Source organism: Tachypleus tridentatus, chromosome 4, assembly GCF_004210375.1.
Source record: "Tachypleus tridentatus isolate NWPU-2018 chromosome 4, ASM421037v1, whole genome shotgun sequence".
Classification (NCBI taxonomy): domain Eukaryota; kingdom Metazoa; phylum Arthropoda; class Merostomata; order Xiphosura; family Limulidae; genus Tachypleus; species Tachypleus tridentatus.
In genome coordinates this window covers 97,926,674-97,946,790 of record NC_134828.1, presented here as the reverse complement: position 1 = coordinate 97,946,790, position 20,117 = coordinate 97,926,674, and the positions used below count along the sequence as shown (strand labels likewise).

At 35.7% G+C, this 20,117-nt stretch overlaps 1 protein-coding gene across 5 annotated transcripts in view; it reads right to left on the bottom strand.

The window, feature by feature from the left end:
- Positions 1-20,117, bottom strand: part of LOC143249740 (katanin p60 ATPase-containing subunit A-like 2) — a 91,862-nt gene that overhangs the window by 50,592 nt on the left and 21,153 nt on the right. For 4 of the 5 annotated variants that reach the window (XM_076500074.1, XM_076500073.1, XM_076500075.1 and 1 more), the window contains 4 exons: positions 13,178-13,232; positions 10,577-10,739; positions 9,515-9,610; positions 545-652 (listed from right to left, as the gene is read on the bottom strand). In XM_076500074.1, coding sequence (XP_076356189.1) covers positions 545-652; positions 9,515-9,610; positions 10,577-10,739; positions 13,178-13,232 — 422 coding nt within the window. The remainder of the gene's footprint in view (positions 1-544; positions 653-9,514; positions 9,611-10,576; positions 10,740-13,177; positions 13,233-20,117) is intronic. The other variant, XM_076500077.1, reaches the window with a different exon arrangement.

The following is a 20,117-nucleotide window of genomic DNA, read 5'->3' as shown; positions in this document are numbered from 1 at the left end:
AGTGGCAAGAAAAGATAAGTTAATGATCATGTATTCATACTCACAGAGATCACTATGCATGAAGGTTGTATCACATTCTTGTCAGAGAAGTGCTAACCCTTGTGATGATCATGTCATAGGCTGGTGCAATACACAGAAGCACATACAGGGGTGGGAGTTCATGATTTGCTGCACAGTAAATTATACAGTAACTGTACAAAGAGCAATAGCTCTCAGTGATGCATAGAAATTAACAGCATTTATGTAAACTAGTTTGATAAATCAACAATAATGTATACTCAACAATCATTTTGAGATTATGATACAATATAACAATAAGTATATTTATAAGCATGTTTTTAGTTTCTAATAAAGAGCAGAGTGAATGATTAACTGTATGTCTTTGAAAATAACTAACAATACATTCTCACACATACATGCATTGTAAAAAACAAACATATTAATGTATGTATTCCAAAGAATAATTATGAAAGCTGATACCTACTTCTAGCAAATTAAACAATTCTAGCTGACTTCCTTACTTTTATTACAGAATTTCCATTACCTTTGAGACAACTTCAGCCAACTGTTGCCATTCAAGATTGTATGTCGAAAACTGTTTTAGAGGCTTCAAAAGTTTGAATTTATTATCAACAGTCAACTCTGGCGAGGCCTGTCAAAACAATCACGTTCAAAATGATGATACAGATTTTCTTACGAGTTTTACAAGCTGCACCTTAAAACAACGAGAATTTCTGATGAATAGATATATTTTTCTTATCTTTTAAAATTAAAAACAAAATTGGAGGAAATATTTGAGGTTTTTAGAAGAACATACTTTAGAAATTCTTATTTCTCCTAACTTGTAAATTACATAATTATTCACCTAGTCAATATATTAACTTTATAAATTTCCTAAACTGAAAATGTATATCCAACACATAGTTAACTTTTTCAGTGCTGCCTTTTATATCCACAAAATTTTTTGCTTGCCATTAGCCTTGATACATCCCCACCCCACATGTTTAACACATTACAATTGAGCTGTAATATATAAATAAGCATGTAACAACCCTCTACCAAATTAAGTGCAACAAACATTTCTCTTGCAACAGGCTCCCTCTATACCAGTGGTGCACAAACTTTTTGAGTCAGGGGTCACAAACAAACTTCTCGTAATTGTTGGAGCCACAAAAAAGTGAAGATTAAAATCATCCCACAGTTGTTTCACACAAGATGGACATCACATTTAAGAACACACAAATAAAGATTACATCAAAGAGTTTGCACACTATTCTAAGAAATGTTATGATACATCAACTGTCATAAAGTCAGTGCGATGGATGGTGCTGCATGTCATCTACGAGCTTAGAAATATCCGGCTTGATGTTTGACATTGAAAGACGCAAGACTGCTTCCAGATGATCATCAGTCAGCTGATTGCGAGTGTTGTTTTTGTTCAGTTTCATATGCAAGAAAGCTTGTTCGCAGCAGTACGTGCTGCCAAACATGCTGTGTGGACAAGTGCAATCTCTTTCAGACTAGCAAATGTATCAGGCAATGTTTTGTAGAAATAAAGCAAACTGTTTTCTCGGTAAATAGCACGTAGTTCACCAGATGCCTGGAGATCAGTAAGTTTGAGCTGATATTCTGCTGACAAGTCATCCACTGACACACTGAGCAGATCAGCAAAAAGTTCCATCAACAATCTGCATTGGTCAAAGTCATGAAACTGTGAGTTGAAGAATTGAATCAAGGTATCTAGCTTCTCAACATAAACTTGTGTGTCAATGTCCAGATTCTTCTGTAGCTGTGAATGAAATGTGGGAAAGTGCACGAAGTTGCCTGATGTTGTTTGCTGCCGGAACAACTGCAACTTTGTCCTGGAAGCTGAGACGTGATTTGCAAGCTGACAGACAAGCTGATTTTTGCCTTGCAACTTCAAATTCAGATCATTCAAGTGTTGTGTCATGCCAACCAGAAAGATCAAATCAGCTTGCCATGCTGGATCGGTCATGGAAATCACTTCTGTATCTTTGTTCTTGCTTCTGAAGAATTCTATCACCTCATCAATCAACTCCCAGAATCTTCTGAGCATCTTCCCTCGACTCAGCCAGCGTACTTCACAGTGATTCATAGGTCACCATAATCTAAATCAGTTTCTTCAGGAAGACTTCGAAACTTCTGTTGGTGAATAATAAAGTGCAACTTCACCAACTGTCTTTTCTACTTTCCTCAATGCTTTATCAACAGTGCTACCAGCCCGCTACTTTCTCTGAGTGATTGAGCCCTCGTGATTTGATGAAATTAATGGTTTTCATCACTAATGCCATTAGTGCCTGAAAACCAAGTTCTTTACTTTACAGATTCTGTTGGTGAATAATACAGTGCAACTTCACCAACTGTCTGTTCTATTTTCCTCGATGCTTCATCAACAGTGCTACCAACTCGCTACTTTCTCTGGTCATGGCTGGCGCTCCATCAATTGCCACACCAGTTTTGTGAAATCCAATGAAACACTACTACACAGTCATACTGTCTCCTCAAAGAGAGCAGACCAGTTGTCTGACCCTTCATGGAATCCATGCCAATTAGTTCCTCTGTGATATCAAATGATGATGACACACCACGAACAAAAACTAGTAGCTGTGCTGTTGAACTGATGTCAGTCGACTCGTCTGCTGCCAAAGAGAAGTAGACAAAGTTGGCTGCTTTATTTGTAAACTGCCTTGTCACGTCTGCTGAGAGGTGTGAAATTCTTCGTTGAACTGTTGTACGATTCAAAGCCACTGTCTGTAGCTTGCACACTGCTTCCGGACACAACTTTTCCAATGCAGTAATCATACATTGCTTGACAAAATCACCATCAGTGAATGGTTGGCTAGATTTCACTATCATCAACGAAATATCGTAACTGACCTCACATGCTGCACCTAAATCTGCTGACTGCTTTGAGAAAACATTCTGCTGGTGATTCAGCGACTGCCACAGAGATTCAAGTCGAGCTGTTCATTCATCACCTACAACGTTGTGGAAATCTTTATGCTTCGACTCATAATGACGCTTTATATTGGATACCTTCGCCACTGCTACTGTCAAATGACATAGCAGACAAATCACGTTCTTCTGTTGTTGAACAAAACAGTATTGTGCAGTCCAATCATCATGAAACTGCCGGTTTTCGTTGTCAACTTTTCTCTTAAGATTAGCTGCAATTTTTGTTATGAAATAATATCAAAATAGAGCTCGTAAGTAAATCTCGATGAACAATTGGAACGCATGAGATTTTGTAATTACAAAAATATTGCATCATTACGCCAATAATTAAATGCCTATGCATTGACGAGAATTGCTTATTAAATTTTCTTTATTACTTGACACAAATATGGAACCATCCAGTATCTAATCTAATGCATATTCTTCTATAGCACTTAATCTTCATGCAGGCGTGAACTCTAAGCATGCGAACTCTCTGTGTTTGACTTTCCCATTGGACACTGTGGGCCACTCAGTGACTCGTCGTGGGCTGGACTTTGTGCACCACTACTCTATGCTATCAAATTCAATCTTCACTTCAAGATTGGGTAAAAAAGAAGTATTTGCTGGAAATACACTCACAGATTACAAAATTATAATTTCTGATACAATGCCTTACCTTTTCTCACACAGTAGCTAGAATCTCATATTGACCAGGTGGAGGGACTGATGCAAAATTTACCAAGATGAGAACTCTTTGAAACACCCCAAAGACAACCCAAGAAGTGTGACATTTCTCTTCAAAGGAACATACTTGTGGGAGACCACACCACATCTGAACCAAGTGTAATCTTCATCCATCATGAAAACATGTATCCCTAAACCACACAGAAAAGGAGCACATCAACAAGCAATTGGATGCACCAAATAGTGTAGAGCAACAAGGTTCATCACACTGCAATCAACAAGTCAACTCCAGTCCAGATCCAAAAAGCGCAGGGTACTTGACTTCAGGTCTGCAGCAAAATGAGGATCCCAACCATTTTTTCCTCAAGCTGAAGAAGCAAAGAGAAAAAATTTCCATTTTCAATTACCAAAGCAAGGCACGTGAATGAAAACTCAAGACACAAACAAAACTAGACTACTCTGAAATGGACATTCAAGTAATAGCATGAAGGAGAAATGTAATGTGATAGTTTACTCACATCCAAAATCAAGTGCCATTAAGAATTCAATATCCAGTCTGCAGGAGGTCAAGGGATATTTATAAGCTACATGTGTGAGGACTTACATTGGTTGGTCCAACTCTAGTCCAAAACCATATCACCCAAGAATCAACACCTTGGCGATGGTAGGATGATTGGTCCCAAGAAAAGGGGTGAACTGTATTTTGGTGTTCCATCTCCATTCTATAACCAAGTGATGTCAGGCATTTTACATCCAATCCAAGATAGGAGGAGAGTTCATGCCATCTATGTTGTCAGAACACAACTACATGACGGGATATAGCACATTTAGGAGAATTCCTCCATAGTCCACCACCCCAGTTGTTAGAAGATTGTAAGTCACAAGGATTTCACAAACCCCCACTTGAATGGGGGAAAATGGGGAGAGAGAACATGGTAGGGAGACTGGAGAAATTTAGCACTGAAGAAAGTACATGTCATCATGAAACCCTATTTTTAAAAGCACACCAGTACCAATTTTCTCAACCAGAATTGGAGAGATGGACAGCTATTCTGACACTGCTTAACTGATGAAAGTTCATGAGTCAAAACATTCTCAAAGTAAATAGTTATGACAAAAAACACCAAAACGATGAACATACTAGTGGTTTTAGGGAACACCCCATGTTAACAGTGGACGTTGTAGGCTGGAACAGCTTTACAGTGTTAATGTATAAATTATAATAAGTAAACAGGCACCACTTGCCAGGGTAGGATTCAACATGTGCATTAGTGACCCTGAAAGGGAAATAAAGAAATACAAACTTACACATTCGTAGTTTAACCAAGGTGTGAAAAATGGCAACAGGCAGTATTTGATATCCAAACATGAAGGAAACAGCTGCATGATGAAGAAATTGAGAGATAATTGTATTATATATGGTCCACATGCTACTTTGGATAAAGAAAATGGACAGCCAGGTAAAGGGAGAAGTGTCAGACTTAATTAGAGGACACTTGGAAAAACCATTGTGAATTGGAAGATAAGGAAGAATAAGACAATCTGATAAGATGGCAAATTCATCCTACAAGGACAGTATGGGAAAAACCTTAGAGAGGAAAGGTTCCAATGAATAAACAAATGGGAACAGGAACATTAGAAAGAAATTGTGCAGGCAATATAATTTCTTTGAGCATGAACAGGACAGAGGAGACAATCTGGATCAGACTGGCAAAGTAAAAAAGAAATGGAAGGAAGTGAAACAGACTGAATGAAACATCAGCTCAGCCAGCCATGATTTTAAAGAAACAAAAACTGTGATCAGGATACAGGAGAACACAGTATGGTGATAAAGGACATATGACATGTTAAAGGCAAAAATATTTGACTAATGAAGACCATAGATATAAAAGAACAAAAATTAGGTTTTTGAGAGAAAAATGGTAAATTGAACAGGTGGCCAAAGGTTCAATAGGAGGTAGGGTAAGGGCACAAAGAACTACAGTGAGATCCCAATTAGGAAGGGATGTACAATGAGGAGTACAAAGTAGAAAACTGGAGAGGAAAACACTCAACAAAAATGGAAAGTATTAGATGAGGCTGCTCTACAGCTGGAAAAAGAAGAAATAAAGAAAAAAATTGTCAAACAGCCAAGTAAAAATTTAAGATAAAGGAGTAATAGCAGGATGGAAAGAGAAATAGGCATGGCTCAAAGAGAAAAGCAAAAAACATGCCATTTTTTCTGAAACACCAATAAGGAAGAAGGAAGGACAAAATAAAAAAAACAAATTAAAGCTACCATATGGAAAGCCAAAACCACTTTGCAAGGAACCAGACAAATGCCATGCATGGGGATGTTGGTATGATATATCAGTAACTGAAGCTGTTAAAGAAATGAGGAAGATAACAGAAGGAGGGTAACAAGTTAAAACCAAAGTTAAGCAGGTCAAAATGTGCAACAAGAAGGACCTAACCAGTGGGAATGGAAACTAGATAAAACTTCAGAAAAGACACAGACAGGTGAATAGGCATACATACAAAGATGACACCAATTCTAACTGAAGGTATCAATTGCCAAAGATTAAAGATGTGGGATCAGGAGACCAAAAAAAGCAATGTAGTATGGAAATGAGTGGCAATTCTATCCAAATGAGGAGTACTACTTTGAACACAAAATCATCAAAACACCTGAGAAACAATGGATCACTGAGCAGAGAGAACCTCATAAGGATGGGACAAATGATCTACAAGATTCAGAGCTCACACAACATAACAAACAGTAAGCATGGGTAATGTGAATGGGTACAGAAGAGAAGTTCCAACATCCAGAAACAAAGTTAACATGAACAGATTCCCTTTGTCAGTTGATATATGACTTAACAGTCAAATTGTTGAAACAGATCATGAGCATTTTGTCTCATATTAAAGGCAGAAAATGATCCAGAGCCAGATAAATGGCAAAAAGCTTAGGCATAATGATGTGCATAGCCTCTCAACCAAAGACAAATGACTCAACCTGTCAGAAAAGTGTCCATAAAAAAAGATGCAACTCCAGAATGGGAAGTAAAAGAGGAACATAGGTTAGATTCGTGCTTCTGTTGAGAAACCAGGTGAAATGGGCATGTAGAGAGGCAGGGAGAAGGAGAACAGAGTCCAGAGGATCCCAAGTAAGATTCCACTGATCATGCAACACCACTGAAAGGTGTGCATGTGGATATGACCTAAGAAAATGATGACAGTGTCTCCAAAAGAGAAGAACCTTGCAATAAATAAAAGGAGGAGAAACTTGAGCTTTGAGAACTAACAGTTCAATCATCTGCAAACAAAGTGAAGAAGGCTGGACTCAAATGAGAAAGGATTTGAAAAACACTCCAAGTGTATAAGGTATTGGTTGGATGAAAAAACGATTTCTCCAACTTAACAAGTCAACTCACCTGAGCTGTCTTTCAAAGAAGCAGTTGCATATACTAGCGAGATAACTGACAGAATGAAGCAAATAGCAACCAGTCATCCATGAAATGGTGGAACTGAAGACTGTGTGCATGAATTACTCAAGCAAAGACCTTGACCACCTGAGAGAATATGCAAATGTCAGACCAAAGGACAGAGCACAGAATTGATAAACACAACATTTGTGGACAAAACAAAGGGTAATCTGGATGTCTGTGAAATAGGGATGTGAAAATATGCATTTGTGTCATGAACTTTCATCATCCAAATGACCAGAGTAAATGCCCACTGAAGGTCAGGAAGGGCTCCATAGTGAAATGAGGAAGGCCAAGAAAATGGTTAAGTAGAGAAAAATCCATATAAGGACACTAGTCCTTGGTCTTCTTGGGAGTAAAGAAAAACACAGAAGAGAATCATTAACGAGGATGACTGTGAAATTGTATAGCTTCCTTGAGCATAAGACTCAGAACTACTTCAAGAAATAATAGAAGAGCTAGGATCCTAAAGAGTTGATAGGAATTTAGGGATAAGGAAAGATGGTTGATAAATTGAAGGGAAAGAACTTCTGAAGCATCAAAGGATCAGAGATGAGATAGTCTCATAGATAAACAAATTTAGTTACTTGTGTTCTAACATTGCCAGAACCTATGAGACAGTCAATACATAATACCACCAAATCCCAGGAAAAGGTGCAGAAGAAGGAAGGCTGGAAACAGGAGCAGGAACAAGCAAAGGCTGCAATATGTGAGAAACTAAAAATGTGAGGGAAAAATGTTGACAAGTAGCCTCCACCTTAGATGGAAAAGAGTTGGGAAGATCTCCAAAAACTGTCCTACATAAAAACAGGACCATATGAAAGTCTCTTTGATAAGTTAAAGGTAGGTTCATATTAGTTAAAAGTGCATTCACACCAAGGAGATTCAAACAACAGTAAGCTACATTTATAGGGAAAGTACTGATGAAAACAAGCATCCCAAAATGGAATACTTAAGGAAATAAGTATTCTCCTTCAGGGAGCAATGGATAGCTTAGGAAAGAATATGGTGGAGGAAAGGTATCTCAAAATTATGGAGAGGGACTGACACAAACAGAAAAACTAGGTTTGGGCAAGCCTTACAGAAGTAACAAGGTCAAAATACCACATCTGTATTAATGACTATAAAGTTTGAGGGTCGTGAAATGAAAAGTCCATATGAAAACAAACCAAAACACAATTATGTGAAGAATAAAAGGGTCAAGTATGCTGACCCCAGAACATAACTGTACCACAAACTGCTCAGCATGGACCCCTGGAGAGGGAGGTAAAATCAGATAGTCAGAGAAAGGGGCAGAATGTAAAAGTAAATACAGGAATCATACAATACAGGAGATACAGGCACATAACATACTTGTGACACCATATCCAAAAAAAGCTGAAGATGGTCTGAGGGCATTGACAAGTTATTACAGGATTACATGGCAAAGAAAGAAGGTGGAAAAAAGCTATCTAAATTGCCATCTTCTTATCCAGGTTCACAAAAAAAAGGAGTAACAAGTCTGGGATCATGAGATAAAACAGGTTGCATAATGGCCTTCAATTTATGACATACTAAAACCAAGACTTCCTCAGCTAAAAATGTGGAGTTTAAAGCTTGAGAAACTGCAAGATGAGGTGCAGTAATAGTATCCATGATTTGGAATTTGAAATTCATAACTCAGTTAAGAGTGGATAACAAAAGTAACATCCTATAGTAATACAAGTTTCACTGTAGAGGAAAAACAAGAAAGAAACAAGAAAGTTTAAGATAAAAAAAATGTGAAAGTCAAAAGTTGAGCATGTTTTTTACATTACTGTTCCAAATTGAAAAGTAAAGATTGTGTTCTACAGTAAAGAAAGATGACTGATTGCTATTTTACGGCACAAAGCAACATGGTTATCTGCACCCAGTACAAAGAGAGCCAGGTATGCCAAGAGGGTGTGTTATGTGCCAATTGTTGGAGAATTATTAGATCCTATAGCACAGATGTACCATGTTAAACACATGGGGTAAACAGCAGTATTAAGGCTAGTAGCAAGAAAAAAAAAGGGTGAACACAGAGGGTAGCACTGAATGAGAAAAGCTACTATGTTAGAAGAGGTACCATATTAGAAGTTGAAAGTATGAACTAATTAATTAAATTGAAAATTAAAATGACCCATCAAAGCAAACCCAGTTTAATTTCTACTTGTACAACAAAGTGCTAATCTATAGAATTTTCATTTAATATAAAGAAAGATTATAAAACAAATTGTACATCAGTCACAAATACATAGGTAACTAATGAAACACTAACATTTTATAAAGCATGCACTAGAACTTCCAATACCTTTAAAATGAAAATAAACACATCTTCTGTTTAATAAAAGAGTTAAACACAACCAAATGCTTGAATAAGCTATTTTTTCAACAAATTTCAAAATTACCTCCACTTGTCCTTTCCTAGTTAGGTTTGGATCAATGCAAACACCATCCACAAAAAGATTAGAAGTATTACACGTAGGCTGATTTATCTTGGTATCCTTTGGTTGTACAAAAATTAAAATGTTCCGACATCAATATCTGACTGAAACATACATGACTTATGTTTACAAAATTAATGAGCTACTAATACTGAAGCTAATTACTGAGTACATAAGCTATAGAGTAAAAGAATGGCAACAACGTTTTTAAAAAGTAAGATTGTTGACTAGTATCAGATTCTACAAATTACTGGACTAAGGCCATGTTTTAGTTATAACAAAAACACATATATATCTGATATCACATTTACAGTATACATCTTTAAATAGCATATATGTTTTGCAATTTATATATTACAAAAACAATTCTAAGCACTCATAAACACTAAAGGATTTTTTGACAGCCATTCCAGACCAGTTATGCATATTTGTGGTTTAGATACTTTCAAACAAACCTGTGAAGTTTATTGTTTCTATAATATTAAAATATACAGGGCAGAAAAAATGTATTTTTATTGCCAAAACACTGATTTAATCTAGACTCTTCTAATAAAATTCTTAATATTGACAGTTACAGACAATCATGTCTTTTGTGTAACACAAACTAATATTAAAGACAAAATGAGCAGTGTTACTTCGTACATTAAGCTTCTTTAAACATGTATAGAAACTTGAATCTATCTGTGTTCTTTAATTACCTCCATTATTAATCTTTGATGCTTTCATTTTATCTTTAAGCATTTTGATGTTCCAGGTGTATGTATAAAGTGTAATTGCATAAGCCAAAACAAAAAAACCACAGAGCACAGTTTCAAATTAATCTGGCAACTAATTAGACTGCTTGGCATTTGATAAATAATGTACACATCAGTAGTATTTTTCCAAAGAAACAAAATGTAGCAAAACCATTAAAAAAATCTCTTTACTCAATATTATAATTATAGTTTACATTGATACTTGGAAATATATCTACATTATTACCTTTTATATAATTCTATTATTAAACAATTTATAATAGCATCTTACTTGTAATCTGAACTCTTCACTGTGGGCTTTTGCAATTGCTGTTATGCGATGCAAGATTTCAGCTGGTGAACTTCCCCCCTCCATATTATCAGCACCATTCATTGCAGAACTGGTTAGACTAGACCCATTTACAGTTGATATGCTGTTGATTCTAGACGTCCGACTAAAATACACTAGGTTTTAAGGTGTCAACACAGTTTCTTTTAAGAAATAGCTATCATTTAGAGTAAACTATGAACATTAATATAGGCTTAGGTGAAGAATGTTCAAAATACTGCACCCTTTCAAACATCTATATATTCATTAAATAAACTGAAAATAAAATGTTTTACAACATGGCATCACATTATTGAATAAATATATAACTGTTTTGATCAATGCCTTTTTAAGTGACCAGTTATCTTCTGCATATAGAATTAACTTATTATCTTCAATTATGATAACATTACCAACTACATAAAAAAAATGAAAACAAAATTTAGCTAACCTCACTAAAATATATCATTCTTAATTAAGAATAGAACATTTAGAACAATTTCTTTTTTATAAAAGAGTAAGTACACACACACACTAAGCACATTTTATGCAAGTAGCTAGACAGTTTTAAATAAATCTGTCTTCAATAAAAAAAAGCATCTGAAGTGTTACTCAATCTTCCTGTATAATTTGTTTTATAAAGACTGATGTATAGTTTCCCAACACTACATGTAATACAAAAAATTCATATATATATGCACAAGTGTTAAAATAACCCATTAACTTTTTTTTACTGTATTCTAAACACAAAGAATATTAACCCATATTACATCCAACTGGAGTTGTGCAATGCTTTCAGTAATGAGATTATCTCCAACAATTATCATTTTATTTTCAACAGTTCAATCACAAACTAAGTAATAAGTATATAGTGATACTGCTATGTCTAAACAACCTTTTAATTTAAAATTACTTACATTTTGTTATTAAATCATAAAACAAATTTAAGCAAAAATCTTAGCTTTAAACTACACAAAGTACCTAAGTCAATCACATCTGTGAAAACTTTTTTAACTATCTCCTGCAAAGACACTTTTAAAACTAAACATTTCTGGATTTTTCAAAGCTTTTAACCTTTCCACATAAAATGCTAAGACACAACAACTAGTTTTTCTCTGGCAATTGTTTTGTTAAAAATTAGCCTTAAAAACTTAATATCCACCTGCAATAAACTGAAATTCATTTAATCTCAGAAGCTATATCCAATGTCAATAATAAAAAAAAAAGCAATGTCTTGTAATGGATCTAATGACATGTTCTGTTCTGGGAAGGTGGGTAAAACAAAAGAACATTCCAGATGTGCCTTATTTGTCTTAGTGGTTTTAATAACCAAAATTAGCATTTCATTTATCAGATGGAAATTAAACTTTTTACCAATAGTCCCAAGTTGATAAACCTATAAGCTAACTATACACTGTATCCATATACACCAAATGAATATCTTAGCATTATTTTATCTACTAATTTCAAGTTAAGTATATCATAGCAAATGTGAGATTTAAGCTTTTCCAAAATGAAAATTTTAACTATATTTAAATATTACAGAATCAGGCATTTTATGTTATGTTGTATAATAATAGAAAATATTTTTTATTGTTGAAAAAAAATAAAGTTAAATACTTGAGTATGTTTTCCTGAGAAGGTGAGTATGTTATATCAAAATGATTTGGGAGATTCAATTATTTATTCACATCTGGTCATACACTATCTGATGACTGTGTATCCTAACAACAGCCCTGAAGCACAGTTTCTATAAGAAATATTCTACATAAAGCTATTAAGCCTAAAACACACCTCTCTTCCTTGCATCATACTTTCTATTATCCATGTAGTGTATGAGTACAACAGTTTCTCAGCTCTAATTTCAAAAAGTATTACACAGAAATCCACAGGAACTGCATCTAAAGATTTCAACAGCATGGAGTACCAAGAAAACCCATTTTACTATCCAGATACATTAGGCATCCAATGATTTAACAGATGTCATGGAAGCCATTTGTATACAGGGAATGTGTTTTGCCTTTCCATACAGACATACTTTTTTATTATATTTCATACTATTGCTGGGAATAAGTGGATAACTTTCACCACAGATCTTTGTGTTTATGTATTATCACTTATAACAAAATTCCACATTTTGTATTTTACCATAGCTGTGATATGGCTAATTAAAAGTCTCTTTCTTAATGGTAATAGTGTCCAGTTTTATCTATATAATTCTTTGCTTTCATATTTCTATAAATATCAGGTATATTCTGCTCTTGTAAATTCTAAATATCTGATGTAAACACATCATTATTATCTGGGTGACTGAATAGTTTGTAGTGGAAAAGACTGTTACATATCCTTTCCAAAAGTGATTAATTTTATATCGCATTACACTAACTACAAAATGCCAAGTTATGTTACAAATTAGATAATACGTTATTACACTGTAACTTTATATTGGCTCTAATGATTTGCACATTCAAAACCATTTTAATATACTTTACTGAATTCTCTGCACATTTCAAGTGATTATACAAATAAATAAAAACTAAGTAATATATCATTATTTGTAGTCACCTTGATTTACCAGAATGCTTTCTAGGGTATCTTGTGGTTACTTCTTCACCATGCCCTATTAAAATAATTTATAAAGTCTATATATAATTTTTTATCATGAATAAAATTTATTTAAAAAATAAAATAGATTGTAAGTACCATAAGACAATGTGACTGAACAGAAAATTCATCTTAGAATGATGTATTAAGCTATTTTTAAAGTAATTAAAAACAGTTAAATACCATCCTGCTTAATAATGTCCACCATTAAACATTAGCTTTGACAGCATAAAACTGTCTAACTTTAAACAACACAAGATATACAATTGCAAAAAGAATATAAAATGTGTAATATATTATTTTGAAAGTAATGCAAAAAAGGTTAAAATTGAGTTTATGAAACATTCATTTTTCCCAATAATATTATACTGTATGTTTAAGTCCTCCTTAATTCAATGATGCAATATTTGTTCACAATGTTAGAACAGATTTCAAACATACCAGTGACTGTTGACCTGACATTTGACCAACAATCTTCAAAAGGTAATCAGGTCTAATGTATTTATACTTGAACCAATGCATAAGAGATAAACTACAGTTACTTGTTGTTAACTGGTCTCAGCTGCAAAAAAAAGTAAGTCTCACTCATTTTGAATGTCTCATAATAAGAGGTATGTGTGAAGTTACTACATATTAAGCAGATAAGCCAAAGAAATCCAAAGCCATTTACACTAATAATAAAAGGTTTGTGTTTTTGTTTCAGAAATTCTTGCAAAACTACAAAGACACTATCTGTGTTAGCCATCCCTAATTTTGAGTTGATAGACTAGAGGGAATATAGCTGGTCAACAGCATCCACCATCAACTTACCAACACCAGGGTCCCACAGTGAAGGGTCCAAGACTCAACTTTTTTTTCAAGTCTTTTTTTCAAGAGATTTTCAAGATCCCATAAGTAAAAAGTAATAAACTCAAAACACAGAAAGGAAAAGAGCATTTCAGCATCAATGAAAAACATTATTTACAATATACATTGCATGTTTATTTTCTGCAAGTGAGAAAGTGCAGGTTAATGTACAATGAAAAAATTATTTACAGTTTACACTACACATTTTTTTCCCTTTACTAGTGTTAAAGAAGCCAAGCTTTCAATATAGGACCATAGTCCATATATGGGACAGGCACTCCAGTGATAGTACCAAAGCAGACAAACTTAGCTATGGTGTCAGTGAGCTCATTTCCATGAATACCAATGTGGTCTGGTATCCAGAAGAACTGGATAGAAGTAGATGTTAAAGAGAAATAGGCCAGTTGGTTTTGAACATCAGCAACAACAAGGTGAGAACTAATGTGAAGTGATTCCAGGACCAGTAAAGAGCCAAGCAAGTCAATATAAATAAAATAATTTGTGCACTGCTTAGCTTCTATGTGATTCAAGGCAAGAGAAATGACACAATTTATGCAGTGAACAAAGAAATTGTAGAGGGGATTCTATGTGCAACCATTGAACCACCACAAACCATAGTAGAGCCCACAGAGTCATCTGATTTTAAATAATCCATATAAATGGGAATGGAATAATTCCCATTAAATGAAAAACATTCATCAAACAGAACATGGTACTTCCAACTGGGAGTGTCTGCCTTCCTTAGATAACTTAAAGAAAGGTCAAGCTTGGGGATGGTAATAAGCCATTGTGGAATGGGCTGACCTGTAGACACAACGTCATCCAAGTATAAACCCAATTCATCCACCTGCACCTGGAAACAAAGGCCAAAAGGAACAATAGCAGACCATCTGTTCAGAAAAAGCATGGCTCACTGAGAAAGGAAAACACAACCCCAGGTGGGATGCTGTGGTAAGGACTGAAGTTTTGAAGCATTCAGTAAAGACAGTTGCAAACAGCAGAGGTGTAGAGGAGGTTCATGAGACTGCATACAAACTTTAGACTGGGAAAGTGCAGATAGCCCCTGTGCAGAGTCAAAGTCCCTGATGGTGAATGGTGTCCAGCATCTTCAAGGCTGAAGCCCTGGCAGAGCCATAGACCAGAGACCTATAGTCCACTTTTAACCAAATGAGGGTTCCATAAATCTTTAGCACAGAACATCGACCTGCTTCCAAAGAGGTGGAAGAGAGGACATGGAGGATGTTCAGTGCCTTTGTACAGTTGACTTATAGATACTTGATGTGTGATATAAAGGCCAGCTTATGGTCAAAGATAAGCCTCAAGAACTTTGCCTCAAGGACAACAGAAAGCACAACTTCATTGACACAGAGGCAGGATTGGGATGAATACCCTACTGGCAGAAAAAGTGCATGAAAAAAGTTTCAGAGAAGAAAGGTAAAACCATTAGCTGTGGTCCATTTCAGTAAACAAATGATGGTAGTCTGTATATGCCACTTAATAAACCTCATGTTGGACAACTGACACTAGATGTGGAAGTTTGCAACAGTAGGAAGGAGTTGTCCAATGATGGCATTAGTCTTTATACTGAAAAGTGTAACACACAAGACACAGCCTGAGGGAATCCAAGTTCCTGTAGAAAAAAATGGGAAAGTGTCAAACCCACACAAACTTGGAATCGTCTGTCCATTACAAAAAATTTTAATAAAAATTAGCAAATGGCCATGCAACACATATGAGTGGAGATCTTGCAAAATGCCAGACCTCCACGTAGTGTCATAAGCCTTCTCAAGGTCAAAGAATACTGACACAAGATGTTGTTGCTTGAGAAAGGCTTTCCTCATCAATGTTCCAAGTTGAATCAGGTGGTCCACAGAGAAGCACTGTTATCAGAACCCACACTGGGTGGAAGAGAGGAGGTTGTTAATTTGAAGAATGAAACAAAATGAGCATTAACCATCCTCTTTAAGGTTTCATAGAGACAGCTAGTCAAAGTAATTGGGCAGTAGTTTGAAGGAATATTAGGATCCTTCCCACTTATAAAAAGGTAGGACAATAGCCTGATGCAAAACATTAGGAAAAGCATTCTCCTGCCAGATTTGGTTATAAACAGCCAGAAGAATAGCAATAGTAGCTGGAGAGAAATGGTATAGCATCTTGTAGTGTACATCATCAGGTTCAACTGATATACTGCCAGACTGATAAAGAGCAAGCTTCAGTTCCACCAGTGACAATCAACCTGAAATGAAAGAGGTTATTGCCCTGATTAAGTCTTCACAATTGAAAAAATGGGGAGATAAAGCAAAAGTGCTAAATACCTGGCAATAATTTTTGCTGAGAGTATTTGCAATGCTCTAGGCATCAGCAGCTTCCTGGCCATCAGAAAGCAAGATCAAAAGAGGGACAGAAGTATACTGCCTAAATCTTGTCCCATATGACTTTGGAACTGGTAGTAGAAAAGATGCTGATTGTGAACTTAATCCAAAATTTCTTCTGGGTCTAAAATCTTATTTGCCAAATGTGCATACAGGCTCACTGAAAAGTGATTCAGTTCAAAAGTGTGGGATATCTACAAAAGGTATCCCAGGCCCATTTTTGAGCTTTCTATGCCATATGGCAGGCAGAATTCCACCAAAGACAAGGATACTGTGGAAAACCTATTGAGGGTTTAGGTATAGATTGAGCAGCAACTTTGACAATACAGTCAGTCACTGCTTCCATACAGTCTTATATCAATGCCACACTGACAATGGCAGGATCAAGTTCCAAAAGAGCAGTGAAAGAAAGCCAGTTGGCCTGGTTCAACTTCCACCAAAGCACATGGGTTGGGTGGCATCAACTACAGCCAGTCTCCCTCAAAATGACAGAAAAATGATCACTGCTCCATAGGTCACAGCCCATTCTTCAAGAAAGCTGAAGTGAAGCAGATAGAGAGATCAATTGTAGTAAAAGATTGACTAGGTGCATGAAAATAAATATAAGAGCCAGTACTGAAGAGAGAAAGGTTGTGATTTGAGAACATACACTCAGTGGAACAACTACTCCTATCAATATCCCACCCCAGAAAGGATTACATCCATTAAAATCCCACAGAATTAAAAAGAAGACAGCAACTGTTCAACAAAAGTATCAAGGTCTAATTGATTATAGGTCTCTCCAGGATTTACGTAGAGAGAACAAACTGTGATGGGATGACCCAAAGAAACACAAATGGTAATGGCCTCCAAGTGTATATCAAGTGACAAAGGCAGGGAAGGCACATGCTGATCAACCAGTAGTGCCAACCCTCCGTGCCCTAGTCTCTCACACAACCTGTAAATTTGGTATAAAGAAAACTGTTGAATAGCTGTATCTACAGGTTTCAGAAACATTTTCTATAAGGAAAGACACACAGGATGATAGGAATCAGTCAGCACCTTGATATCATCCAAATTAGAACTGAAATCTCAACAGTTCCTCTGTATCAACGTGGCCATTTTTATTTAGATAGAGGAGAACTGGGTGGAGAGCCCTTCTGTTTTCAACCACATCTTTTCTCTTTATTCTCTCTAATAGAAAGAGGTCTATCAACCATCATGGATCCTGGCCTGGGTCAAATGGGTAGGTCTCTGTCCTTGAAAGAAGATTCCAGTAACTGAGAGCATAAAGGAATAATAGTTCTGCATCTCAGGGCCAGAGAAGAAGATGGATCTGAGGAAACATCTGAACCCAGAACCAAAGGAAATGGATCCTGGGAGCGACTGGAAGGAATGGTGAGCACAGAGATGGGTGTTAACTCATCAACTTTCTTAACCACAGAAAGCAAAAAACTTTTGCACGTGGTTTGAAAATTACTCTGTCAGATGCATGGAGAGATCTATCTGCATTCTCACTGTAGCAGCAGTGATGGACAGTAATTTTCGAGCCTTTGGAAAAGAAATGTTGTGAACCATTTTAAGACACTGTACCTCTTTCTCCTCCACCAACTTAGGGCATGAACGAAAGTAAGTTAACATGATGAGGATCCATTTGCAACGAGCACAAGTCAAGGAATCATGACGAGATATTTTTGAGTGAGTGACAGCTAACACTGGAACATCTGAGAGTGTTCAAGATACAGAGCTATACTTTGCAATTCAAATAACATGCCTTGATGGTAGCAGGTGAACGTGGTGATGTAAACATTAAAATTAGGACACTGGTTGGCATTAAAATTCCATCTTTGCAAGTGGAGATATGTCTTTCTGCAGAAACTTCTTGGTTGGAGTTATCAGCAAGAATCTCTGACTTGGAGATGTTCTTAAATTACCTTTCAACAATAACTCCTCATGACAAATTCAAAGTAGCATGGGGAGTAAGCTCAATGGGCATGTTCTCAATGACCTTTGAATGCAAGAGGAGTTCACTATGTTTTGGAGTGGATGTTTCCACCAAGATGTCCCTAAAACATAGCTTTGTGAGTGATTTTGGAGAGTCATCAAGCCCTTTAGTCCCTTCTGAATAAAGAGAAACATTTGCTCTAATGATATGTCTGACAGAGAATGAGGTACAGTTGTTGAAGAATGTTGTTCAGAATATTCAAGACATGGTCGTTTACTTATGGTCTATTGTTTCACTATTTTATTTTTATTTGGGGGATCTATAACAAAGAATGAATGTGTTGGTGTCTACTGACCTCACCAACCATGAAGCCCTATAAGGAGATGCACTACAATGCCAAACAAAGACATTGCAGCAATGCCAGGGTTTTTTCATGAGTACTATACCCAAACACCAGCATCATACACAATGTCCACAATACCTGTTGAGAACATCCAACACTGATACTTAATTAACCCAAGCCCAAGTGGACTAGCTGACTGACCCTGGGAGCCACCCCATGCCTCCCATCTACAGGAATTCAAGGCCAAAGTGGTGTGTTAGGGTTGGACTGCTCAACCACCAGGATCTTTTCCTATCTTTCATGGATTCCAATGTATGATAAACACATGGATGGATGTTTAGATCACAGAGGAGATAAACTGAAAGAACAAAACCTTCTAGGGCAGGTCTCCTTACCACATACAGGAATCCACACCAAGGGGTCTCTAAACAGAGTAGTGTTAGTTATGTAATAAAATACTGTCTAGCATTATAATATTACAATTTCTGCACAGAATGAAGAGATAAAATTCAAGGGAGAAAACATCTCATATCCTGGGAATGAAGAAATAAAACCAACTTGTTTCAGTGATGAAGATTGTTGAAGATGTCTGAAGAAAAATATTAAAGCAAGAACTTCCACCAAATAGAATAAAAAGAAAATATGTTTTTAGGGAAGTATGATACGAGAAATAGTCGCCAAAAGTTCAAACAGAGAATGAAACACGTTACAGCCTGGAAAAAGAACTGAAAATACTAAAGCAGCACTGAACAGAATAACAATTCTGATTAGAGGTTTTTTTAACTTAAAATATTTTGAATTCAACAGTTAATATCAGCACCAAAGATTTGTTGTTGATAAAAATTATTATGGAAAATAACATATTTAAACTGGGTTGTGATGAGGAAAAAAATGAGGTTTTGGCTCATGAAAAGTGCTCAAAGAAAGCACTGCACAAGGAGGTTGTGCTATTGATGGAGTAGTGGTGTAGCAAATTCTGATGTAAGCTCTTTCAACAGCTTTGTGCATTAGCAAAAACATTTTGGCAGCAGTGGTGAGTTATGACTGTTATGTGTAGAGGTAATGTTATTTGAAACAGTAACATAAAATCAAAAGCAGGAAAACATATAACTATTTAACAAAAATTGAACTCAAACAGAAGAACATGGAACTAAGAAAGTGCAAGAGAAAATCAATATGTAGAAAGCAGCAACAAAAATAATTCAAATAACTTGTGCTTTTGAACCATTATTCAAATTTACTAACACAGTGCATAGGAATTTTGCTTTGAATAGTTATAATAATAATAACAAAAAATAAAAACTTAAATATTTTAAATATTCTTTATTTGAGAAGAAAAAATATTTTTACTATAGTTTCAGTCAAGTAGTAAAACTACATGAAAAGCAAAGCATGTATAATGGCAGCAGACATAGT